We start from the raw sequence: 26,972 nt of genomic DNA on the forward strand, positions 1-26,972 counted from the left end.
AGTCCTTTCTGTAAATAATAAGGTGACCAACTTTTTTACAATGAAAAGGAGGACACAAATAAATTGAAGAAAAAAAATTGTAAATAAAAAAAACATTTTATTCATTGCAACAATAATACAGACAATTTGCATGTGCAAAGTTTGCCAGCCGGGTGTTTTGGCGTGTTCAGCAGCAATTCCTATTGGCTTTTGAAAGCCAATAGTGAGAGTAGCACAGCTCATGCAAAAGTTCAAAAAAAAAAATATCAAAAAAAGGTGCCGGAATGCCGTTCTGAGCATTCTATGAGGGAAAAAAAAGCCCTGCAGAGTAGTCTTCAAGTATCGAAAAGGAGGACACTTTTTGAGGGAGGACAGAACTTACAAAAGGAGGACTGTCCTCCCTAAAGGAGAACGATTGGTCATCTTATAAATAAACTTTTAAAATGAACTACAGGAAAGGCTACTATAGTACGCCAATTCTCAAGTCTTCCTGATATTGTTAGGGCCTAATATAAGATTTGTCTGCCTGTTTTCTCATTTGCCACTTTTTCAAGAATGGGACCCCCCCAAACACCAAGATCCCACAGGCTCACTTCAAGAAAGGTTCAGAGTAAGCTTCCATGTAGCCTCAATAAGGCTTAGAGAGTGACTGGGAGGTTTGTTCTTTTCCACCCCCTTCCTGATCTGAAAGCAGTGACTCTTCAGTCCTTTAAAAGAACTAAGCTTCTTAAAAATTAACCAGTAAGATTACCTATGTGAGATAACTGAGCACTATTTATTTTCTTTGGGGATTACTGAGTTTCCTTTTGGAGGGAAAAGTTCACAATATAATGTTATGCTATTCTCTGTGCAAAGTTCTCTTAATGGGGAGAGTGATAGAGATGGCCTTGACGGAGAAAAGGAAGATCCATTACCAAGGCAACAAAAAGGTAAACATTGCTTAAGCTCAAAGGAGGGAAGAATTTTAAAAAATATCTCAAAACAGATAGCCCTAATTCACACAAATATAAAAAAGGGAGGAGGGAAAGACATTCAGACTTGCTAAATTCTGTTACTATAGCCAATTTCAATAAAAAAAGTTTTAGGTTATGTGGAATCTGTTTTTTAGTCTGGTCTACCTCATAGGGCTGATGTTTAAACAATATTATATATATATATATATATATATATATATATATATATATATATATATATATATACATACACACACACACATATACATATACATACATATATATATATGTCTGTGAGATAAAAGTCAAGGGACAAATTATACTATGACAACCTAAAACTGTGCTGCACTCCAAAAATCCAATGAATGAGTTGAGAGAATGTCATGCCCAGACAAAAGCAAAAGTGGGGTTACACTTTAAGCTCCATCTCTTACATCAGTTCCCTTTCTTCTGACATCTCCTCATGACCTTCTGTAAGGAAATCCAGTAGGCCAGCAACTGTTCAGGGTATGCAATCATATTTTCTGCTTAACTAAAAATTGCTATAATCCCTTGCAGAATAATAGAATAACAGAGTTGGAAGGGACCTTGGAGATTTTCTAGTCCACCCCCCCCCTACTCAGGCAGGAAGCCCTATACCAGTGGTGGCGAACCTATGGCACAGGTGCCAGAGGCGGCACTTGGAACCCTCTCTGTGGGCACACGTGCCATTGCCCCAGCCTTGCCTCCCCCCGCAACCTTCTCCTCTCCAGCAGCCCCCCTGAAGGAGAGTTGCCCCCGAGCATGGCCTACACGGAGCAGCGCAGCCAAGGACATGGCAGCCAGACAGCGTAGACAAGACTCTGCCCTCAAACCCCATCATGCAGTTGATGCTGCAGGGTACGGGCAGAGGGTGTGGCCGCCATAGCGCTTCTGGACTGCCTGGGCAATATGCAGCAGACCCTGGAGGCAGTGAGTGGTCCTGTGGGCAGGCGGAGTGGGGGATGGGGGTGGAGCAGGGGCGGGGCAGGGGGCGGAGCAGGGGCGGGGCCAGTTTGGGGGCACTTGATCTCTAAGGTTCACCATCACTGCCCTGTACCATTTCAGACAAATGGCTGTCCAGTCTCTTCTTAAACACTCCCATTGTTGGAGCATTCACAACTTCTGGAGGCAGGTTGTTCCACTGATTAATTGTTCTGTCAGGAAATTTCTCCTTAGTTCTAGGTTGCTTCTCTCTTTGATTAGTTTCCATCCATTGCTTCTTGTCCTGCCCTGAAGTGCTTTGGAGAATAGGTTGACTCCCCTCTTCTTTACGATGGTGTGAAAATATACTTTCCGATAGCCTTAGAATTCCACCTACCCACCCATACCGTTTTACATGCAATATGTAACATAAGAGTTTGATTTGCTCCAGCCACTGGGAGAGGCGAATGAGCAACAGGAAGAGAGGATGAGTTGTCAGAGGAAAGGGGGCGAGTATCAGAACTCTGGAGCCAGGCCAATTTGCCAGGCTGTGACTTGAGTACCTTAAGCAGGATTTAAAATGGAAAGCAAACACTTTACCAAAGCATGTATTTTGCTGAATTATTAGAGTGCTGCAGTCCTTTTTGAAATAACCTGTAGGTCAGCACTTGTACAGACACAATTCCCTGAGGACTATAACCGAGCGCTGATAGCACCTTTGCCAACTAGGACATTTTATTAAACAACATAAACTTTTGAGCTCTGCGGCTCTCATCAAAAGACAAAAGCTTTTACCTTTGAATAAAAAAGCCTGAGTCAGAAAAAATGTTACTAGACCCCTTTTGATTTTTTTTTAACCATCGTAGACTACCCACCTCTCCTCCCACCATGTCAGGAAGAGAGAGAATTTAGTACTTCTTTATAAAAATAATAATAATTCTCTTCCATATTGTAATACATCATGGAAGTGGTAAAAGGGAAATAGATTCCCCTGTCTCTGCCTGCGATATAAATAATCTTTGGCATTTGAATAGTACTTCCACACATGTTCAAAGTGCATTGGATGCATTCCCCTTACAGCAAACCTGCCAATCAAATCATGATTTTTGTTCCCCAAGTGACAGAGTGCAGAGCATGAGGCTGAGCCTCTCAGCTGCCTCGTGGGTTTCTTGGCAGATTCAAACTCGGAACTGGGAACTTCCGGCTTCACAGCTCAGTTTATTCATCAACATACACATCAGTACTCAAATCCAAGTTCATTGAACTTCCTTCATCTCACTAATAGGGCTTTCAAAGTCATCTAGGAAAAGACCACCATATCCTTATCTACAGCAGGATCTTGGGGGAGTTTATTTTGTCCCTTGCACCTCAATCTCTGCCAAAGAAAGCTCCTCCAGCACTTTCGTTCCCATTGGGCTTTTGCTGTAGGAGGAGGCAGAAGGAAGCTTATGTGTTGTTTCTTTTTCTTAAAAAAAACCCCTCTTCATTAAAGCTCCTCCTTGCTTGAGGCAATGGAGTGTTGATGGTTTGAGACACTCCTCTAGCATCAGTGAGTCATCTCCCTCCCGACTGATGTCAGAGAGGCCTTCTTTGTTTCACGAGGATTGGCTGCGCCTGGCTCATAGGGGCTGGCTCAGTGGAAAGGTGAATGTGCAAAGAAGAAGCGGTGGAGGGGGTGTGTACTCATGCATGTGTGCAGTTAGAGAGTGTCTGCAGCAGGCACAGACAGTTGGGCTTGGCCAGAGCAGAGGTGTTTTGCTTTGTTTGGAAAGCACTGAGACGGAGACAGCAACCGAAGTTGGCTGTTTGTGAGAGGTTCCTTGGATTGCTTATCCCAGAAGAATCAGAGAGGAGGAGGAGGAAGAGGAGGAGCTTTGAATTTTTCTTTCTTTTTCCTGAAGTGCAAATCAGCGTGGGACACCTGAGCCTGCTATGCCAGCTGAACTCTCCCACATGGGGAGAATGCATGCCATCTCTGATTTCCCCTCCTCGCTGACAGCACGGCTTCTCCAAAAGGGTCCAGAACACCTTCGCAAGCAGATGGAGGCAGCCAACCCTAGCAGGAAGAGCGCAGTGGAAAGGTTGGCAGCAGATAAGGCCAAGTATGTGAAAAGCCAGCAAGTCATCAGCAGGAAGCAGGTGCCGGCCATCACCCTCAGCTCAACTTCGGAGAGCAGCAGTGAGACTTGCTCAGTGGGAAGCAAGAAGATCGAACTCTCAAGAGAGGAGAAGGACACGGCAGCCCAAGTTCCCAGGACCGCAGAACTGAGCCCGGCAGCCCGGCAGGGCAGTCCGCCCATTGTGAGGCGCAACAGTGGTAAAAGGCAGATCCGGCCAGATTCCTTGGTGATCTATCGTCAGAAATGTGAATTCGTCAGAGGTCAAAGCCAGGAGAATACTCGGGGGAATTTAGTCCGGAGGTTGTTCCAGGGTTCCTTCAAGGAAAAGCAACTGCTTTCTGAGGTGTCCAAAGCAGTTCTCAAGGAAGAAACCATTCCTGAAGTGGAAGGGACTATCTTGGACAAAGACACAAGCCATAGTTATGATCTAGAAGGACAGAATTCATCCACAAAGGCAAACCCAATGCCCTTTCTGGTCAGCAGATGCAAAACTGCCCTAAATGTGACTTCCTCACCTTATGACCTAAAGGAGATGAGATCGAAAGGTCTTCAAAGATCTCAGTCGGATATCAGTTCACGATATTCAAAATCCTTCTCTGAATTTGACACTTTTTTTAAGAACTGTGGCCTTGCACCTGAGGTAATAAAAGATTTAGGCCAAGAGAATTTTTCAGCAGCTTCAGACAATTTCTCATTCCATCTGCACAGCATCAGTGGGACAGCTTCTGAAAGTGATTTCACAAGACACAGTGATGAGGATGGACTCCTGGAGGAAGAGCTCACAGAACAGGGGCCTAGTGGCACCTCTGTGGTTGAACGCAATGCTCGGATAATCAAGTGGCTGTACATGTGCAAGAAAGCCAAAGAGGCTAATGTGATGATGCAGGACTTTGCATAAGGACTGCTTCCTTCATAGAGACACCCAGGTCAGTGTAACAGGAATGCATGTGTGCAAAATGTATCTGTGCACCTTTGAGATCACCGTGCATAGCTATGAATATACAGAATAAGGTTCTCTCCTTTTTATGTCTCTAGCATCATGGAGTAAGGGATGGGGGAAATTGTCTTATATATATATATATATATATATATATATATATATATATATATATATATATATATATATATGTATAGTTAATATATAAAGAATTATGGGCATAACATTCGGTACCAGTTTTGATAATTCTTGCATTTGGGCCTTCCGTAATTTTATAATGGTAAATGTTTCCAGAAAGTTAAAGCTGGTTACTGTTCCTTTTATGAAAGATTCCACTGTTTGAGCTGACCTTTAGAAAGTCATGGACTTTGCTAAGGAGAAATGAGAACCACCAAAGAAATTTAAAGTCAATATTTACACATCATGTCTGTCCTCTGACTGGCAAATAGCTTATTTACAGCAGGTTGGGCCATGATAACAAAAAGCCTAGCCATTTGCTCAAGCCTTCATTTTATCTAATTAAGATAAACTGGCACACACGTTGTCCTTTGTAGATTGGGACCTGTCAATTTCATCATCCCTCTACTATCCTCTTTCTTATTTATCCCTTTTAAGTTATGGTGAATAAGAAACCTTTTTGTGCCTTCTTTTTCCCACTGTATTTCATTTGATAAGCCTTCCTCTTGCGTCACAACATAACAGGTTCGGCAGCTATTTCCTGGCATCTCTCATTTTCCATTCTGTTGAGGAGTGAGTGGGATATCTCTTGCTGTTTCATTCTGTTTATTGCCTTTCGCCTCAACTTGACTGAAATTGGATACATGACTGCATCCGTGCAAAAAGGAGGGCTTAAATATTAGGGCTGCAAACTTTCTTCAGGGTTGTTGATTCAGCTGGTGCCCCAATAAATCTAAAAGGACTGATTCCCAGTCAAACGGGAAATGGACAGCATGATGTAGTACAGTCTTGGGCGCAGTTTCCTAGGAAGTAGGATACAGTGCATCAATAAGATTTACTTCTCACCGAATATACTTATCATTTGGACTTTGCAATGGCTTTGTAGCTAGACATTTAAAAAAAACAACACTTACTGAAAAGTTGTGTACGAGTCAGAAGATCCATTCACAAACTTGCACCTTTGATATACTGTAATTGATTTGGCAGTTTCCCCATCATTCACTGAACTTTAAGCACTGACCCAGAATTTAACAATTGGTACCTCAAGGCAAAAAAACAACAACCAAACAAGCGTTTCAATCAGTTGCAACAGCTAAATGATCATACATATGAGATAGAATCCCTTTGAAATAAATGGAAATTAAGAGGTTTACACTCCATGAAGGAAGTGTGCTATTGTGCATGGGACACTTTGCATGGGCTATGACTACCCTACTCTTCAACAGCTAGGGATGTGCTTGTGTTTTTCTTACTGGTGTTTACTGGAAACACAGAGTGTTGACTGGCTGTCCCAAATGCAGTCATTGAATATTGGTACTTACCACTTGGAGCAGCGGTGTTTCTGGTTAAACATACTGAGATTAAATAAGGTAGTTTACCAAATAAACTTACAAAGTAAGAGACATCAGTTAGCATCTATCGGCCAAGAGAGACCAATCAGTTGATGCGCCCTTGAGCCACAGCTAATCTAGCCATAATAATCTGTTCTGATGCTAGGCACATCATAAAATACAATACATGCAAAAATATATTTAGGTCAAATAGTGAAATAAGTGTATTGTACATTATAAGCAACCAAGCCCTACATACATCTTTGGAAGGGCAAGTGTCTTGGTCAGGATCACTCCGAGATAACATTCTACTTGAAGTAAGTCTCAGATGGCATTTCCTTCTGAAAACTGAGCAAGCAATGTTGACAAGAAGCAGAAATGCTTGGGAGAGAAAACACAGCAACAACTAAATAAATAATGAATAATTTACTGGTGTGTTCAAGGAGGTTATCTCACTGCCTAATTATAAGGTTGGCATTGCCTAGAGAGCCATCTTAGCTGAGGTTCAAGCACTACAGAATTTGCATTTGGTTAAGATACAATAGTGTTTGTTCGTGAAGAAATGATCCCACAGCTTAACAGAGAAGTCCTGGCTGTATCACCTGGAGCGGTTTTGTTTAAAGAGAGAGAGATTTGATAACATCTGAATAGAAAACCAAGGTTTTAATTATTCACCAGTACTTCATTCTTAGCAGAAGGAAAATAAGTGAACTTTGATTTCCTTGATTTTTTTAAAAGCATGATAATATAAATCTCTTTATTTTTCATCACAGGAAAATAGCAAAGTAGTTACACCCACTTACGTTTCCATTTTATCTCAGAAAAGAATAATCCCACACCAACTCAACCTCTATGTTTTTGATGATTGTCTATCAGACAGTCTTATGAGCTCAATCTCCTAGACTGGCTATGCTTCAGGCAAAAAACAGAAATTAAATTAAAATAAAAACTAAAATATGGACATGCATCTCTCACATACTATATACATTGGAAAGGGTTTTTAAAAAATCCTTTAGTGTTTTATGGGGAACAGCTTTGGAAAGAGTTCATGGAATACAGGGTGGAAAAAGTCTAGACCAGTGTTTTTCAAACTTGGCATGTTTAAGATGTGTGGATTTCAACTCTCAGAACTCTTCAGCCAGTATGGAGTTGAAGACCACACATTTTTAAATTGCCAAGTTTTAAAAACACTGGTCTAGAAGAAATAATACAAATAAATTCTCATGGGTTCATCTGTACAGAAACGCCATTGAATTCAAGAAGATTGGCTTCTAAGTTCTTTTTACTCATCTTTCCACTCAAACACACAGTTTCCGGAATGGTGCTGCTGCTGAAGAAAAGAATATTCATTTGTTAGAGTTTTATCATACTTCTTTTATGTTTAATAACTCCAAGTAGCAAACATACTTAAGACTCCTTTCACTTTCCATTTTCCACAACAACAACAACCCTGTGAGTTGGCTTGGGCTGAGAGAGAGTAACTGGCCCAATGTCATCCAGCTGGCTTCATGCCTAAGGCAGAATTAAAAGTCATAGTTTCCTGATTTCTAGGCTAGCACCTTAATCACTACAACAAACTGGCTCAATTACATTAATACAATCTGAGAAAATATTTCTCTGAATAGAAGACTCTTGACTGACCTATGTTTGGAAAATCACAGACCTCATGTTAAGCTATGATTTGTTTAATAAGTCACAATCATCTGATATATTTACAAGCAACTACAACTACTCAGGTTACAGTGGCAATTGGGACTGAAATTTTCTTGCTAAGCTGCATGGTTGTAAAGTGGCAATAGCAATATCAGCAGTTTCGTTGCTGTCATTAAGTGAGGACCTCACAGGTTTTTATCCTGTTGGTGTAGTTAGACTTGTTTAAATGAAAGTGTGTTCCAATTTGAGTCACAGCATGTCTCCAAATGGCCCTAAAGAAAAGAGTGTTCTTACTTGAAAATCTGCAGGGCAGAGTTTAGAATTTACCAGGAAAAAATAAGATGAAAAAAATCCATCTATAACACAGGCCTGATCAATGGTTCTTTCTTTAACTTATCCTTGGAAATAGATAAATTAGTTAGGAGGCTGAGCTGTGTGAGTAGCAACTTTTCTAAAACCGGATCTGCCACATTGGGAAAAGAACACCAACAGATGAGAGAAAGGAACCCACAAGATAAGTCAGCCAGTTCAGATGATAGTTTCAGAATAAAATCTCCATCCCATCCTTTAAACTGACACTAGTAGTAAAGGAAGCCTAGCTGCAGGAGAGAAAGCAGTAAAGGAGATCTTGGGACCAAAAATTGGATTAGGAGGAGGGCTGGTTTCACAGACTTGACCTTGAAGACTTGGCTAAATCATAGAGTGGAAGGCAGGTGTTCTGGTGTTTGGGGTATTTGCTGAGTAATCCAAAACAACATCAAAAGCCACTGAGGGAACATGGTACAGAATGAGGCATCTTTCCCAGAATCTTTCTTATTTGTCCCCATCTGTCTTTGCAGAAAGATATATCAAAAATGACCTTCTCCAATGTTAAATCTTCCTCATCTTTTCAAACTCTCCAGATTTTTGGCTAGGATAAACACATTGTAAAGGATGTCAGGTTGAAAACAATTGAATTGTTTGCTCTGTTTTGTCAAAAAGATTGGGGTTTCTACACAGAGAGACAGTTTGGTCTAGTGGTTAAGGCAACAGGCTAGAAAGTGTGAGTTCAAGTCTGCTTTAGCCATGAAAAATCAGCTGGGTGACTTTGGACCAAGTTTTTCTCTCTCATTCTCTCTCTCCCTGATCCATCTCACAGGGTTGTTGTAGTGGGGAAAATGTTTTGGATAGATTCACTGACTTGGGTTGTTTATAAAAATAATAAAGGTGGGATACGAATAAATAAAAATAGATAAATATAGCTGATTCTGAGCTTTTCTAAAATATTTGAAACAGGAAAGCCTTCTTCACTAACCAGTGCTTGACTTCTCATAGGTCCCTGATTGAGGGTAGCAGCTTGGAAAGGATGTGGAAAAGGAAATATGGTGGTGATGGAAAGGGAATGGTTAAGAATTTTATTTTTTAATTTGCTTGTCAAATCAAGTTTTGTCCCCCTATGATTGGTGTAAGCTACAGTTACAGATCTGAGGCTGGAAATAATCTTTTTTGCTAATAGGCATTTTATTATGAAGCGCCTGCAGGATATAATAGAGTTTTGCAAGCATTTAAAAGATTCTAAAGGCAGACCCCAGGGAAAAGATTTATGCATTGCAATAATCCATTATTGACTTAAGCATGGTTTGTTAATTAAGCCACAAAGGGCTGAGTTCCCATAATATGCTAAGATGTCCACCATATTATACAATCCACAATGGTTAAGTCACACTTCACACTATGTTAAAACCAAACAAACTACACTTTGGCTTAGCATAATGTGTGAATCTAGTCTGTAAATAACTCTGAGAGCCAGCACTACCAAAAGAACAGCTCAAAATAGCAATGTTTTGAGAATGTTGTTGGTAGCTCATTTCACTGTGTCCTTCAAAATATCAGAAGAGAGATTTCTGATCTTTGTTAATTTAGAATAGCTTTTGTTAAGGTAAATGCATACAGCCTTTGCACTGAAGAATTCAGTGGCAAATCCTTTACAAAGTGCCCAGTTTGTAATTCATTGTTATAGTATTTATACAATTCGTTAGTCAGAGGATGAGCTGTAAGGAGGCTACTGAATCGTATATTTATAGTCCTGTAATCCAAGTCTAGTTCTGTAATGCTAGGTACTTCCTGCTATGAAAGAATACATCCTTGATTTCCTGCAAATATTGGCTTTTTTCCAAAAAGTAAACACAGTTGCCTGTACCTGTTAACAGTTTTCTTGGTTGCTTCATTTTTAAAGAAACATAACCAACAGACCAGATTATCACTGTGGTTAGAGAATAAGTGCAGATTAAAACAACATACTGGAGCAGTAGACTACTTTTAACTTCATTAGCAAGGTCTATGTGTAAGTGGCCTCATTGTAGACAGTTGGGATGAAGATGCTTGAAGTATTCCAGTAGGATTTCTTTACATGCTTAAGGTCTTGACATCCTCATTCCCTGTGAGAGTTTGCAAATTTCATTTCTCTCTATGCTGCTTGGATAATAATTGTATAATTAATTTAAACTTGTAGCAGTAATTCTTTAAACTAACAGAACAAAGTACTTTTTTGTGGTACTAAATGCTAGGATAGATCAAGTTTGCAATTTTTATATAGGACAAAGATGGAGATGTGATTCCCTCTAAATATGATTAGACCCCCATCTTCCCACTCATCCAGTAAATTATTAAGTATGACAGGGATGTGGGTAGAAACCAACAAATTCTGGAGAATCACAAGTAACCCCCCCCAATTGATGCAATAAGAAAACATTTCTATAGAATCATATTGAGCCAAAATACAGTTACACCTATCAAGCCAACAGATAAAGCATGTTTCGTACAGATAGTTTGTATCCCCATATGCCCCTAACTCTGGCCCCCAAAACTTCTGACATTTTTTTCTGCCTTGGTCCCTCATGAAGCTTTTTCTCATTCCAGCCTATGAGTGAGTTTGGGGTAGGAGAAACTCAATAAGTCACTTTGTTCAACCTGTGTTGCTCGCCCAAAATCAAGACGTTTGTGTCAGCAGTACAAGGTATGACTCGACAGGAAGTAGAGTACAACTATACTTTACTGAGAAGTCTGCCTGCTTTTTCCCTTCCCTCCCTTTTACTTGTACCCTAGGGAAATTATAGGGTAGCCAGTCTGAGTGTTTTTGTTGCACTTTCCTTTCTTCCTGAGTGCAATGCAGCTTTAGTACTTGTTGCTATCATGTTGTCTTCTGGATGCAGAATTACTGAATAACAGAGTTGGAAGAGACCTTGGATGTCTTCTAGTCCAACCCTGTGGTCAGGGACAGGTGGCTGTCCAGTCTCTTCTGGAGCACCCACAAGTTCTGGAGGCAAGTTGTTCTACTGATTAATTGTTCAGGAAATCTCTCCTTGGGATGCCTTCTCCAAGGTCACCCCCATGGGTCCCTACAATTCATCAAAGCTTCACAACACATAGAAAAAGAGGGACTGGAAATAGGAGAAGATTTCACACCAGCATAGTTTTCTGCCACCTAAAGAATGGGAGAATAGTGTTGTTGTTGTTAATTGCGAAGTCGTGTCCGGCCCGTCGCGACCCCATGGACAATGTTCCTCCAGGTCTTCCTGTCCTCTACCATCTTCTGGAGTCCATTTAAATTCACACCTACTGCTTCAGTGACTCCATCCAGCCATCTCATTCTCTGTCGTCCCCTTCTTCTATTGCCCTCAATCTTTCCCAGCATTAGGCTCTTCTCCAGTGAATCCTTCCTTCTCATTAGGTGGCCAAAGTACTTGAGTTTCAACTTCAGGATCTGGCCTTCTAAAGAGCAGTCGGGGTTGATCTCTTCTAGGACTGACCGGTTTGAACGCCTTGCAGTCCAAGGGACTCGCAGGAGTCTTCTCCAGCACCATAGTTCAAAGGCCTCAATTCTTTGGCGCTCAGCCTTTCTTATGGTCCAACTTTCACAGCCATACATTGCAACTGGGAAAACCATGGCCTGGACTATACGCACTTTTGTTGGCAGGGTGATGTCTCTGCTTTTTAGTATGCTGTCTAGATTTGCCATAGCTTTCCTCCCCAGGAGCAAGCGTCTTTTAATTTCTTGGCTGCAGTCCCCATCTGAGGTGATCCCCAGAAAAATAAAATCTGTCACTACCTCCATTTCTTCCCCATCTATTTGCCAGGAATTGAGAGGGCCGGATGCCATGATTTTGGTTTTCTTAATGTTGAGTTTCAAGCCAACTTTTGCACTCTCCTTCTTCACCCGCATCAAGAGGCTCTTTAGTTCCTCTTCACTTTCTGCCATTAGAGTGGTATCATCTGCATATCTTAGGTTGTTGATATTTCTCCCGGCAATCTTAATTCCAACTTTTGATTCATCTAGCCCTGCCTTTCTCATGATGTGCTCTGCATATAAGTTAAATAGGCAGGGTGACAGTATACAGCCTTGCCGGACTCCTTTTCCAATTTTGAACCAATCAGTGGTTCCGTGTTCGGTTCTCACTGTTGCTTCTTGACCCGCATATAGGTTTCTCAGGAGACAAATGAGATGGTCTGGTACTCCCATCTCTTTAAGAACTTGCCACAATTTGTTGTGATCCACACAATCAAAGGCTTTTGCATAGTCAATGAAGCAGAAGTAGATGTTTTTCTGGAACTCCCTAGCTTTCTCCATGATCCAGCGTATGTTGGCAATTTGATCTCTAGTTCCTCTGCCTCTTCGAAATCCTGCCTGTACTTCTGGTAGTTCTCGATCCACATACTGCTGGAGTCTAGCTTGTAGGATTTTAAGCATAACTTTACTAGCATGTGAAATGAGTGCAATGGTGCGATAGTTTGAACATTCTTTGGCATTGCCTTTCTTTGGAATTGGAATGTAAACTGACCTTTTCCAATCCTGTGGCCACTGTTGAGTTTTCCAAATTTGCTGGCAAATTGAGTGTAGCACTTTTACTGCATCGTCTTTTAAGATTTTGAATAGCTCAGCTGGAATACTGTCACCTCCACTAGCTTTGTTGTTGCTCAGATTTTCTAAGGCCCATTTCACTTCACATTCTAGGATGTCTGGTTCGAGGTCAGTGACCATCTCATTGTGGTTATCTGGGATGTTAAGCTCATTCTTGTATAGTTCTTCTGGGAGAATAGTAGTTCATCTCAACAATGGGGAAAGGCCCAGGAGGTGATTATAAAGAACCACCACTCAGTCCCAATCTATTCAATTATACTTAACATCACATCAATGCTATATAGGTTATCCTTGACTTACCGCCATACATTTAGTGACCATTCAAAGTTAGAACAGTACTGAAAAATGTGACTTATGACCATTTTTTCACATTTCAGACCATTGCAGCATCCCCATGGTTACGTTATCAAAATTCAGATGCTTGGCAACTGACTCATATTTCTGATCATTGCAATGTCCTGGGGTCATGTGATCACCTTTTGCAAACTACTGACAAGTAAAGTCAATGGGGAAGCCAGATTGAAGCCAAACCATATCACCAACTAAACAACTGCAGTGATTCATTTAACAACTGGGGCAAGAAAAGTCGTAAAATGGGGCCAAACTCACTTAACAAATGTCTTGGGTAGCAACAGAAATATTGGGCTTAATTGTGATCATAATTGAGGGCTACTGTATTTTTAACTAGCAACTGACTTTTAAGTTGTGTTACAATTACTGTTTATCAACTGGTGAGTTACATTTGGAAAGCCAATGGTTTCTATTGATTTGTCAAACAGTGAAGAATAGCAGTTAGCACTTAGACTTATATATCACTTCACAGTGCTTTATAGCCCTCTCCAAGCAGTTTACAGAGTTAACATATTATCCCCAACAATCTGGGTCCTCATTTTACCAACCTCAGAATGAGAAATAGGGTTAAAGACATGAGCTAGAAAAAAAGAAAACAACATAAATCTCTGTGTTAACAGATCAACTGGAGGGAGGTTTGCTCATTATTCCAAATAGTCCATTAAGTTGAAGACTACACCATCTACAGATGCAACAGATGATATTGGAAGAAATTCCTGTTATGTTCTGTAATAACATAAATATAACAAGAATTTCTTCTACTGAATTCAAAATATACTAAATCAAGTTTCTGCTGTATAGCTAAAGTATTACACAACATTTACTCTACATCATTATAGCTTCTTATAATTGCAGACCATCCTTCTTTTCACATATTCATATGTTGCCTTTCGTCTTCAAACTCCTTGCCTCTCTGTTTTCAGGATCTCATCAAACATATCACTGTTTAAAGTTTGTAATCACTATTATGTATTCAGCTGGTATAGACTGTCTTTACATTGAATACTGGTGAGTTAGGCCAGGAGACGTTTTCTTGTTGTGTCTGCTGGAAATGGAATCTATAAATACAGAAATTCAGGCATCTCTCATCCAGTGGATGCTAAACTTCTATCTGCAAGGGAGCTATTAACTAGTAGTTAAAGCAGCTTTCTTGCCAATACCTTCTAAATTCTGTCTGGCAGCAATTACCCACAAAGAATTAGTGGGTGCTGGCTCCACCTACTCCAGGCTCACTTCATTCTGCCTTTTCACTACTCAAGTTCAGTGGGTTCTTATGTTGTGGCCTAAACATTTTCTTTCAAAAACTGAAGGGACAAAGGAGACAATCACACTGAGAACAAAAGACAAGCTCTTCCTACATTCATCTGGCTTTGACCTGAAAAAAACGTCTTTAACTTTATGATGTGGAAGGAGTTGGCTTGTATAGTTACCTAGTATTGCTTGAAGATGAGCAATGTGGGGTGTGCCACCTTTGAAAAAGGAAAGTGGGAAACTGAGCAGTTGTTTATGTCTGGGCAGATACAGGTTAGCCTTTGACATATGACCACAACGGAGCCCAAAATTTCTATTGCTAAGTGTGTTTTGCGTCTTTTTTTTTTTATTGAAAATTTTTTAAAATTTTACAAAAACAAAACAACTCTTCGCCAAACCTCCCCAACCCTCCCATTCCCTCCCCCGACCTTCCCAGAGCTGAATATAGGCTTAATTGAAATTTCTTCAAAAAATCTTTAAAAAGATATAAACCATGAATAAGTCTAAATACATTAATTGAACAAATTATAAAATAATTAACAATAATATATATATAAAAAAACATAAATACCAAAAGAAAAATGCTTAAAAGGAAAAAGAACAAAGAAAAAGATAAAGATAAAAGAAAGTATAATAAAAATAAAAATAAAAAAGAATAAAATCTATAAAATATTTTAAATTTTAAATATGTTATTGAAAAACTAAATAATATTTTTTTATATCCAACTTATATTGAATAAAATCTATCCATTTTTTCCACACCGCAAAATACTTCTCTTGCGATTGATCCTTCAAAAAAGCCGAAATCTTTGCCATTTCCGCCAGATAAGAAACTTTAAAAAACCACTCTTGCAAAGTAGGCAAAGATTCCTTCTTCCAACATTGCCCTACTAACAACCTTGCGGCTGTAATTAAATTTAACATCAATGTGGTCTCTTTAGTATCACAATCAGTAACAATACCTAACAAAAACAATTGTGGGGTAAATTTTACCCTCCTTCTAAAAATTCTTTGAATATTCCACCATATCTTAATCCAAAAAGCTTTTATATTTTTACACGACCACCAGATATGATAGTAAATAGCATCCAAACATCCACATCTCCAACAATTTTTTATGACCTTTCTTGCCACAATTGTTAAGTGAATCACCGCAGTTGTTAAATTAGTAACATGATTGTTACGTGAATCTGGCTTCCCCCATTGACTTTGCTTGTCAGAAGGTTGCAAAAGGTGATCACATGACCCCGGAGACTGCAACTATCATAAATATGAGTCAGCTGCCAAGTGTCTGAATTTTGATCACATGACTGTGGGGATGCTGCAACAGTCATAAGGGTAAAAAATGATCACGTCACTTTTTTCAGTGCTGTTATAACTTTGACTGGTCACTAAATGAACTAAATAAATAAGTCGAGGGCTACCTGTATCCTCCTGTATGCTATGGTTTCTGAGAGAATAGCTTCTTCTCAAAAGTTGCTCTCTTAATGGATCAGCACTTGCTTAATCATGAACTTTTTATATTTACCACTTAATTTTTTTATGGGGCTTTCTTGTGAGCATGAATAAATCAAACAGATACTGGCAAAACTGTAAATCTGTGTCATTGGAGGGATATTCATTAACGAGATTGACATAAATAAAGCCTTCAGGGTTTGTTTCGGTTTTAAAGAAAGAAATTACATTTTATAAAAAAAGGCTGCCTGTAAAGATAAATTAAAGTTTTTCTCTAACACTTTCTATTCTGTTGGTTTCCATAGCATTATCTGATATCTGCCTTTGTATATTCATTTACTTGTTAGATCTCTCTCCTTCGAGAGCTCATGGCAGCCCAAGTAGCATTTCTTCCCCCCCCCCCATCTTTCTCAGGATCACAACTCTGTGAAGAAGGTGAGCTGACTATCTGCCTAAAATTAGTCAATGAAACCTCCATGACTCAGAATAGACCAGAACCTGGGAGTTTTTGGTCCCGGTCCACCACCTTAACACTGGATCTTAGGCTGATGAAGAGAGCAATTGGGAAATATTGGGCACTTCTGGGAAAGTTGTTTTTCCAGCAACTCAAAAGAATGAAGGGAATTTAGTTACTGTGAGAGAAGTGTAATGAAAATATGGATTTGGTATATGAATCTGATTCTCACAGTATGATGGGTTGATCTTGAGCTTTTCTACCATAATTTGTGCAATGCCAAGTGCAATGTATTTATAGGTTTATTTGCTCCTCTTATTATTAGTTTATTATATTTTTATAAAATATTTTATAGACTTTTTGTATAAGTGCATCCACTGCAACAGGAGTTGCAGTTATGTGTCCTTTCTCTGATTGAGTTGTTGACGATCAAAGGGAATTGATGTGATTATTATTAGGGTATAGAGTATCAGCAGTCTAGCACATGTATACTGTTCAAAATAAGAACTGTGTAAATATATAGTATAAGCTGCAATTGTTTATAGTACAAACTTCAATTATTTATAGTAAGTAGAAATAGATAGAAAAAAAAGGAAGAGAATATGGACAGAGGAATTGGATGTGATTTTTTTGTTGTTATTGCTTTGATTTCAGAAGTATAATCATGAACCCCTTTCACTGAGGATCAGTGGAGATAACAAAGTGGCTTGTTTGTGGCAGGTGCTGTATTCAAAAAAGAAGTTTAACACTGACTAACTCTTCTACTCAGATCTGATGATGCATGGGTGAAGTTAGCAGATCTCCTAATATTATGCTCACTAAGTCATGGCTTAGAATGTTGGGAAAATCTGGTTAAAGAATATTTGGCAATAATAATAATAATAATAATAATAATAATAATAATAATAATAATAATACAACCCCCAGTGAGGCACTACCTTGACGTGGTTGTGGGGCTTGTGTACTCTGAAGAAGATGAGAGCTATGCCAGAGGTTCAACCATACTGGACAGGTCTCATCAGAGGAGTCAGACAAAGAGTGTCTCTCCCATAAAAAATATGGTGAGACGTAAATTTCAGAATGCCATACCGGCTCGGACGTCGCCCGGGTTAACAAGGTCCGCACTAGATATTGGAGTTCCTGGATATCTGGTGAAAAATGGGTTACAGGACTCAGGACGGTTGGCTGAGCAACCAGGGCTAGCAGCTGCAGAACTACTGGAAGAAAAGGTGTTTACCCGTCGCAGATACACAGTGATGGAAAACAAAGAAATAATGATCTGTTACTACAGATCAAGTCCAACAAGAAGAGGATATCTAAAACGAATGCACCAGTTCTGGAAAGAACAACATCCAGAATCAGAAATAACAGAACAGAGACTAGCAGATCAACGCTGATTTATAACACGAAATAAAGTATTCACAGAAACAGAATTGGACGAACTGCAAAGATTTACCCAGGGCAAAGAAATCAAAGCCTTACCAGAAGTAATTCAGAATGTAGAGGCAAACCAGGGGGAGTTGGCAGTGAAGGAATCCAGCAGAGATATACAACTGTTCTCATTTGGAAACCAGGCACCTCTTCCTCAGGAAGAACAAAACCCTCTAACTAAAGAAATAAAAGAATTGAAACAAAGAATAATTGAGCATCTAGAACAGCACAAAAACAACAGAATAAGGCTGCCTGCATTGAAGCTTGTTCCAAAGAAACAGCTAGCACAAGCATTAAAAGATGCAAATACTGCAATAGCAAGTATAAGCACCAATTCACTGCAAGAAACAAACCAACTAATGTACAGCACAGCTGCAGTTATAACAGAATACCTGGGATGTAAAATCAACAAAAAAGAAAAACAAACAAACAGTGCACCACAAAAATGGAAGGTTAGACTAGAAAATAAGATCAGCAAGTTAAGATCACATGCAAGCAAGCTAGAACAGATGAAAGAAAAGAAGCTGAAGAACAAGAAGACCAAAGAATACCTAATCAAGAAATACCACTTAGAAACAAGGAAGATCAAGGAAGCACTGGAAATAATAAAGCAACAAATAACAGCTATAGCCAGGAAAATCAGTAGATATGAAGCTCGAATTGCAAACTATAGGCAGAACCTCCAATTTCAATCCAATCAGAAACGTTTCTACCAATCCATCAATGGAGAAACTGCAAGGAATCAGTCAGTACCTGACAAGGAAGAAACAGTGCAGTTCTGGAAGCAGATATGGGATAACCCAAAGAAATACAACAAGGATGCGGCTTGGTTAAAAGAGGTGGATGCAAATAAAACAGAAGTTGAAATGAAAGAACTAGTAATAACAACAAAAATGGTAGAAAAAAGAGCAAAGAAAATCAAAAATTGGTCAGCACCAGGTGAAGATGAACTGCATGGGTTTTGGTTGAAACATCTAACTGTTATACACCCACTCATTGCCAAGCAATTCAACAATATACTACAAGGAGGAGAAATTGAAAAGTGGCTAACAACTGGGAAAACCTACCTAATAATGAAAAATCCAGCAAAAGGGGCAACACCAGGTAACTACAGGCCAATTACCTGCTTACCAACAACTTTCAAATTACTAACTGGTGTGGTAGCTGATGCAGTACAACAGCATCTAGTTGAAAACAATCTCTTTCCACCTGAGCAGAAAGGAAACCGCCCCAATAGCAGAGGAACAAAAGATCAACTCCTAATAGACAAAATGATCTTGGAAAACTGCAAGAGAAGGAAGACCAACCTGAATGTGGCATGGATTGACTACAAAAAGGCATTTGACTCTCTGCCACATGATTGGATAATAAAGTGCCTAGAAATAACAGGAGTCAGTAGAAACATCAGAAAATTTGTGCAAAATCGATGGCACAATGGAAGACACAGTTGCAGATCAATGGTGAGAAGCTGGAAGAGGTTAATATCAAGAGAGGAATATTTCAAGGAGATTCATTATCACCATTAGTATTTGTTATTGCACTGTTTCCTCTGTCAACAATACTGAATAACTTAGGACATGGTTATCAAACATCAAAAACATCTGCCAGACTATCCCACCTCCTTTATATGCATGATCTGAAGCTGTATGGAAAAACATCATCTGAAATAGAATCGCTGCTCAACACTGTCCGTATATATAGCCAAGATATTGTAATGGAGTTTGGCTTGGACAAATGTGCCACACTTACTATCAAACAAGGAAAAATAGTGAAAACTGAAGGAATCAAGATGCCCCACGAAAATAACATTAAGAGTCTGGATGAGGAAGAGTACTACAAATACTTGGGTATCCTTCAAGCTGACAACATCAAGCACACTGAAGTCAAGAAAAAGATTAGAGGTGAATACATCAAGAGAGTGAAGAAGATCTTAAAATCCAAACTCAATGGAGGAAATACCATAAAGGCAATCAACACCTGGGCAATCCCAGTCATTAGGTACACAGCTGGAATAGTGGACTGGAATCAAGCAGAACTAAAAGCAATGGATAGGCAGACCAGAAAAATAATGACAATGAATCATGCCCTTCATCCACGCAGTGACATTGATAGACTTTATCTACCAAGGCAAATAGGTGGGCGTGGAATGCTACAAGTACATCAGATGGTTGAAGAAGAAAAAATGCTTTGGAAGAATATCTGAAAAACAATGATGAAGATGCACTGAAATTAGTATATCAGGAAGGCTTACTGACTACTGGAGAGACCAAACTGGCCTACAAGAAAGACCAAATGAAGAACAGAATAGAGGCATGGGAAGACAAAGCACTACATGGCCAATACATGAAAAACATAGCTGGGAAAGCAGATAACAATAAAACCTGGCAATGGCTAAGAGCAGGAAAATTGAAGAAAGAGACCGAGGGACTAATTCTGGCTGCACAAGACCAAGCCTTAAGGACAAATGCATACAAAGTCAAAATTGAGAAGACAGCAACAGACAGTAAGTGCCGACTATGCAAAGAAGCTGAAGAAACAGTGGACCACTTGGTAAGCTGTTGCAAGAAGATTGCACAGACTGATTACAAGCAGCGGCATGACAAAGTAGCAACAATGGTGCATTGGAAGATCTGCAAAAAATTATCATTTGCCTGTAAGCAAAAACTGGTGGGATCATAAAATAGAGAAAGTCATAGAAAATGATAAAATTAAACTGCTCTGGGACTTCAGAATTCAAACAGACAAGCACTGCAACATAACACCCCAGACTTAACAATTGTCGATAAGAAAGACAAAAAGTCTGGATAGTGGATGTGGCAGTGCCTGGAGACAGCAGAATAGACGAGAAAGAACTGGAGAAGATAACAAAATACAAAGACCTACAAATAGAAATAGAAAGACTGTGGCAAAAGCAAGCAAGGGTAGTACCAATAGTCATAGGCGCCTTGGGTGCAATCCCAAAACAACTGGAGCATCACTTGAACACCATTGGCATTGACAAATTCGTTATTAGTCAATTGCAAAAGGCAGCCTTACTAGGAACTGCTTCCATCCTGCGACGATATCTGTAATACCATCAAACATCCACATCTGCCTATCCCAGGTCCTGGGTAAGGACTCGATAGGTAGACAAAATGCCAAATCCAGTCTGAACATATGGCTGACTGTGCGATGATCGATAATAATAATAATAGTAAAGTTGGAAGGGACCTTGGAGGTCATCTAGTCCAACCCCCTGCTCAGGCAGGAAACCCTACACCATTTCGGACAAATGGCTGTCCAGTCTCTTCTTAAAAACTTCCAGTGTTGGAGCATTTACTGCTTCTGGAGGCAGGTTGTTCCACTGATTAATTGTTCTCACTGTCAGGAAGTTTCTCCTTAGTTCTAGGGTGCTTCTCTCCTTGATGAGTTTCCACCCGTTGCTTCTTGTCCTGCCTTCAGGTGCTTTGGAAAATAGCTTAAGTCCCTCTTCTTTATGGCAGCCCCTGAGATATTGGAATACTGCTATCATGTCCCCCCTTGTCCTTCTCTTCGTTAAACTAGACATACCCAATTCTCGCAACCGTTCCTTATATGTTTTAGCCTCCAGTCCCCTAATCATCTTTGTTGCTCTTCTCTGTACGCTTTCTAGAGTCTCAACATCTTTTTTACATCGTGGTGACCAAAACTGGATGCAGTATTCCAAGTGTGGCCTTACCAAGGCATTGTAAAGTGGTATTAATACTTCACGTGATCTTGATTCTATCCCTCTGTTAATGCAGCCCAGCACTGTGTTGGCTTTTTTGGCAGCTGCAGCACACTGCTGGCTCATATTTAAGTGATTGTCTACTAGGACTCCGAGATCCCTCTCACAGTTACTACTATCGAGCAAGGTACCCCCTATACTATACCTGTACATTTGGTTTTTGTTGCCTAAATGTAGAACCTTACTTTTTTCACTATTGAATTTCATTTTGTTAGATAGAGCCCAGTGTTCAAGTCTGTCCAGGTCCTCCTATATCTTAAGCCTGTCTTCTGGAGTGTTGGCTATTCCTGCCAGCTTGGTGTCATCCGCAAATTTGATGAGTTCCCCATCTATCCCCTTGTCCAAATCATTGATGAAGATGTTGAAAAGCACTGGGCCTAGAACAGAGCGCTGGGGCACCCCACTACACACTTCCCTCCATGTAGATGCAGTTCCATTGAGGACCACACACTGAGTACGGCCGGTCAGCCACTATGAATCCATGTGATGGTGATGCTGTCTAACCCACATTTTTCTATCTTATCGAGTAGTAGGTTGTGATCTACTTTATCAAATGCCTTACTGAAGTCCAAGTAAATTATATCCACAACATGCCTCTGATCCATTAATTTTGTCACTTGGTCAAAGAATGCAATAAGGTTTATCTGGCATGATCTGTTTTGACAAACCCATGTTGGCTTTTAGTAATGACTTTGTTTGCCTCTAGGTGTACAGTAGCGGAAGAATACTAATTTGTATTGGATCTGAAGGCTCTTGAGACGTGGACATAGTATGGACTATGGGAAGTGGGAAAAGTTTCCATTCTAAAGTAACACTCTCCACACATATTCTGGTTTGCAGTCAAGATAACAAGCCCCTTATATAATTTGTGATAAATTATACTGTAATTTAATGAAATCCCTTGGTTTGTGATAAATTCAACAAACATGTGGAAATGAATATAAAAATGTTTCTCGGCATCCATCTGAATAAAGCACCTTAACACGGCAGAGTGTTAAGCATGCGAGCAATTCAATAAAACTTCTTTCTCTTCTTTTCAGAATAGATGCATTCAGTGAAGACTGAACACAACAGAGAGCGTATTTACAGCAACCATTTCTCCCTTACTTCTTCACAGAGGAGTAGAGAATCTTTATTGCTTCTTAAAGGATGAATTGAAACCTGAAGCTCAGACTCAAGAAATGGAAACCGATGCTCCTTATTGTGGTTATGAACAGAAAGCAAGAGTGATCTTAATTCACGCATGGACCTCTTTTGATGTACATTTTAATAACACAGCAGAAACCTAAAGTTAATTGTCTCTGAGAGATAATTTCATTGTTTCCAACAATGAAAAGCATAATTTCTGTATAAGAAATCTTTGTGTATCTGTGTTTCTGTGTGTAGTTTTGTGTGTGTGCGTGTGTGCATGCATGTGGGTGGGTGGGTGCACTGTATGAAGAGTGAGAGAGGTACATGTCCACTTCGTGGTTTGTATTTATAAGATACTACACTGATGGATATAGATGAATATTAACTTGTGGAACAAGCTAAATGTTTGGAAATAATTCTCTCCAAGATTCTGGTTTTAATTGCTCAGTTAATGTTTACAGTGGAATAGATATGGTCTTCTATAAGTATAGAAAGCTGCCTTTCAATTAGGCAGATTCTATGTCTGACTGTCTGCCTACTTACCTACTTGCCAACCTATCATCTCAGTAATAATTGAGATGACACAGGAAGCCATAATAGTGATTTTTGCCTGGGTTGAGTATGTTGTGCAAACTCAGAACTCTGAGTTTGTGGACCTTAGTGCAATGCTTGAACTGCAAAGGGCTTTAAAAAAAAAAACAACATTGTGCCAGTACTGTCTTTAGCAATTTGCACCCATTCTAGGATTTCAGAAAAAAAAACTTTGTGGCACTGTCATGGGGTTTACAGCACAATTGCTTGACCCAGAACCCTTCCTTCCTTTCTATTACTTTAGAGTCCTAAAAAAAATCACCCCAAAAGGTTCAGGATTGTCTCAGATTAGAAATAATGTCATCCCAGAGCTGCAACTCGTAATCCAATCCCATTTCTCATGTCTGCAAAGTAAGACGTTTGTCTTGTATGCTATATTCAGTTTTAATGTGCCATGGTACTAAACAGTCGCCCCCCCTCCCAAATAACGGAATGGTGCTCATTATTATAAAAAAAAGCATTGCTTTTTTTTTAATGGTACAAGTAGGTTGCACAGGCAGATGCCTGGTTTAACCAAGCCGGCGGGCATAGAGCTGTCTGGGGTTGTTAAAATGTCTTTGAGAAGATGGTTTCTGACTGTGGTTTTCCAGGTCTGTTTCTTTGCCACCCGGGAATCGCTGGCTGTCATTTCTGTAAGAGCAAGCAAGTGCAAACATGTCTTTCTCTGCTCTTTCAGAAAAACGGCCTCGTTGGCATTCATATATAGCAAATGGCCATAACTGCCTGCCTGCCTGTCTGTCTATCTTCTATCTCTGTTTATCTCTGTTTATCTCTATTTATCTTTATCTACCTATCTATCTATCTATCCGAAAGAAAGAAAGAAAGAAAGAAAGAAAGAAAGAAAGAAAGAAAGAAAGAAAGAAAGAAAGAAAGAAAGAAAGGTAGCAAAGCTGACACTGAATAACCAAACTTAACTGCAGTCAAAAATCAAAATTATTTTTTCTGCCTTAGAAAATGTGGGGCAGTTCTTACCAGGAAAATAAAGAGTTGTCTGAACTTTCCTCATTCTTCAAAGGTAACAGCCCTTTTGTCTAAGGCTGGCATGCACGGACTGGAAATCAGGAACCGTTTCGTGCTAACACAAACCCATCATACTCCTATGGTGGAAAAAGGTCCGTCTGGGATTTGTCATTCTCCTGCAATATTCCTGACACTGTTTTGGGTTAGTAGCGAGCAAATACAAAAAGAGATCTCTTTTAAAAGATTATTCTCACTGCAGCTCCATACAATATATCTTTTTCTTTCTCCGTCCCCCCCGAAATCTACTAGTTATGATAGTTTTGCAGGGTTGGAAACAGACTGTCCCTAGATTCCAGCTATTGGGGACCATGAGTTGCACTCATTTCTTTCAGTAAGTTTTACTGCAGTGTGTGAATGCAGCCAATATGCTTTATAAACCTTATGGCACAGTAACACAAATCCGAGGGCTGCATTGCACTTTGTGAAGCCTGTTGAGGAAGGGTGGGCAAGCTACAGTGCCTTTACGACCTGTGGACTTCAACTCCCAGAATTACTGAGCCATATGGCTGGCTCAGGAATGCTGTTAGTTGAAGGCCACAGGTCATAAAGGGGTCATGGTTGCCCACCCCTGCTGTTGAGCATTAGGGCTTGGGGAGGGTGGGGTTTCAGAGTTTTTTTTAAAATTGAAATTAGATGAGCATCTACAAGGAATTTTTTTTTTCTCCTTCTGGCTGACCATGTCAGATTCTTAGTGACTGCATGGAGAAGCCCTGGCAGTTTTCTTGACAAAGTTTCTCAGAAATAGTTTGCCTTTGCCTCCATCTTAGGGCTGAGGGATGAACAGGCACTCATTTTCTCCTTAAACCCCACCCCCCAAACTATAGGAGACTCTTCCACTCTGTGAGAGGCATCTCTAGGGGCCCTAAAGGCCATATTTTCATACCTAGTTTATTGCTTAATATTGTGAATAAATACAATCACCGTGACTGATTCAAGAAACCATGGTTAAACAAATCAAGGATTAACACATGAGAACATTTAGCCCTGTGGGTTTCCAGAAGTGATTGATTGATCGTTGAATCCAAGTTTAGATAGATATTTGTTCTGGTCCTACAAATATTAACTTTAATATTGATTAGTATAAAGTAATATATTAAAAAACACTCCAAATTCCATTTGTTGCTGCAACCCTTGCTTTTTCTTCAGCTCTTACTTTCCCTTCACTTGCCCCCCTCACCCCCCTCCTTGCCACAATGGCTGAGCTTGTTCTTAATGTGTGTCCTTTATATACATACACTTCAGTCCCCACCACTGAAAGATTGCTAATCCCAATGGGTAAGAGAGCTCTGTTTATGTAGATCTGCATGCAAGGATCAGAAATGAAATATTTTTTATTTTAATTTATTCTGGGCTTGGGAAGCTAAGCCAGCACTTAAAGTGCTAATTAATAGAGTATATTGATGAAAAAAAATATGCTTGGTGAACAGTAAGCGGCTATTTTGCTTTTAGTAAATGCAGCCCATTTAATGCTCTGGATGTTTTGATAATATTAATGAGGCATTAAAAGAGGTGAGTGTGGGCTTTGTAAGAGATATATCATGAGCATTTATTTGTCCATTGCTCTCCAATCTGCTGTTATCTGCAAAATATGTCATGTAATTGTATTTTAAGCTTCCTGCTGAAAAGTCTTTGTGAAACCTATTTTTTTCACTGTAATGAGGTTTGTCACAAAAAAAATAATAATAATGCTGCTAACATGGAAGAAAATTATTACTGCTGTGTGTGTATGTCCTTATAGTAATGTGTCAAAGTTGCTGATCCAAAAGGAAACCCACTGTACTTTTGCATTCTTTGCAGAGTATGATAAGTTATTTCGTTAATTATTGTGAAAAGTAAAGGACAGAAAAAAATCCTCCTTTAAACTTTACAGCTAACATGATGACAGTCCCCTAAAATAATGAATTAATTTGTGTGGAAAAGTTCTGCATGATTAAACTAAACTAGGATTGGTCAAGAAACAATTATAACACTTTTATGAATTAAAATTTATCACATTAAATTAATGCAACTGTAAACTTTATAAAATAAATCTGTTTCATTGGGAACAAACAAAAAGCAAAATCAGATTTAAAACCACATTTTTAAAATGAAAAGATGAGTTTGCTTACTTTCACATAATTCCTAAAAGCTGGAATTCATTTTGAGACAACAAAACATATTGCTTGTTCCATATTTAATATTTTTCCTCATTCATTTGTTCAATATGTCAGCAACTGCAAGACCTGAAAGACTATGTTTGGGACAAACTGTAGAGAAAAACTCTCTTTATGGTTGTTAGGTGTAGACACAATTTGAAGCACATCATCAATCACAGAAAATCCTGATTAAATAAGATTACAGCAAGAGTATTCATTGTCTTTGTATTTAGTTTTTTTGTGCTAATGAGTACTGATCAAAATTCAAGGAGAGACATCAGGATTTTTTTTTCCCCCAAGGAAGCATCAGAAGATACATTTATCAATTGTTCCTCCACAATAGTATGGAATGTATCAGCTGTAATCAAGCACTGAATAGATTCCCTAAGTTCATTATCATTATACTATTACAGATGGTC

At 39.4% G+C, this 26,972-nt stretch overlaps 1 protein-coding gene across 2 annotated transcripts; it reads left to right on the plus strand.

Moving 5' to 3' along the window:
* Window positions 1-3,529: 3,529 nt before the first annotated feature.
* Window positions 3,530-26,766, plus strand: FAM110C (family with sequence similarity 110 member C). 2 transcript variants are annotated; one of them, XM_039322590.1, is made up of 2 exons: window positions 3,530-4,920; window positions 22,717-26,766. In XM_039322590.1, exon 1 carries the CDS (start codon window positions 3,807-3,809, stop codon window positions 4,890-4,892), a length of 1,086 nt encoding a protein of 361 aa, XP_039178524.1. In that variant the 5' UTR covers window positions 3,530-3,806; the 3' UTR covers window positions 4,893-4,920; window positions 22,717-26,766. The 2 variants fall into 2 exon arrangements, with proteins under 2 accessions (XP_039178524.1, XP_039178525.1); XM_039322591.1 differs by having other exon boundaries at window positions 22,722-26,766.
* Window positions 26,767-26,972: the final 206 nt, after the last annotated feature.

Source organism: Crotalus tigris, unplaced genomic scaffold (genome assembly GCF_016545835.1).
Source record: "Crotalus tigris isolate CLP2741 ecotype Arizona unplaced genomic scaffold, ASM1654583v1 scf7180000024117.2648584, whole genome shotgun sequence".
NCBI classification, from domain to species: Eukaryota; Metazoa; Chordata; class Lepidosauria; order Squamata; family Viperidae; genus Crotalus; species Crotalus tigris.

Bases quoted from the DNA above. Each gene is read 5' to 3' on its own strand.
- FAM110C (XM_039322590.1), top strand. From the start codon at position 3,807: ATGCCAGCTGAACTCTCCCACATGGGGAGAATGCATGCCATCTCTGAT.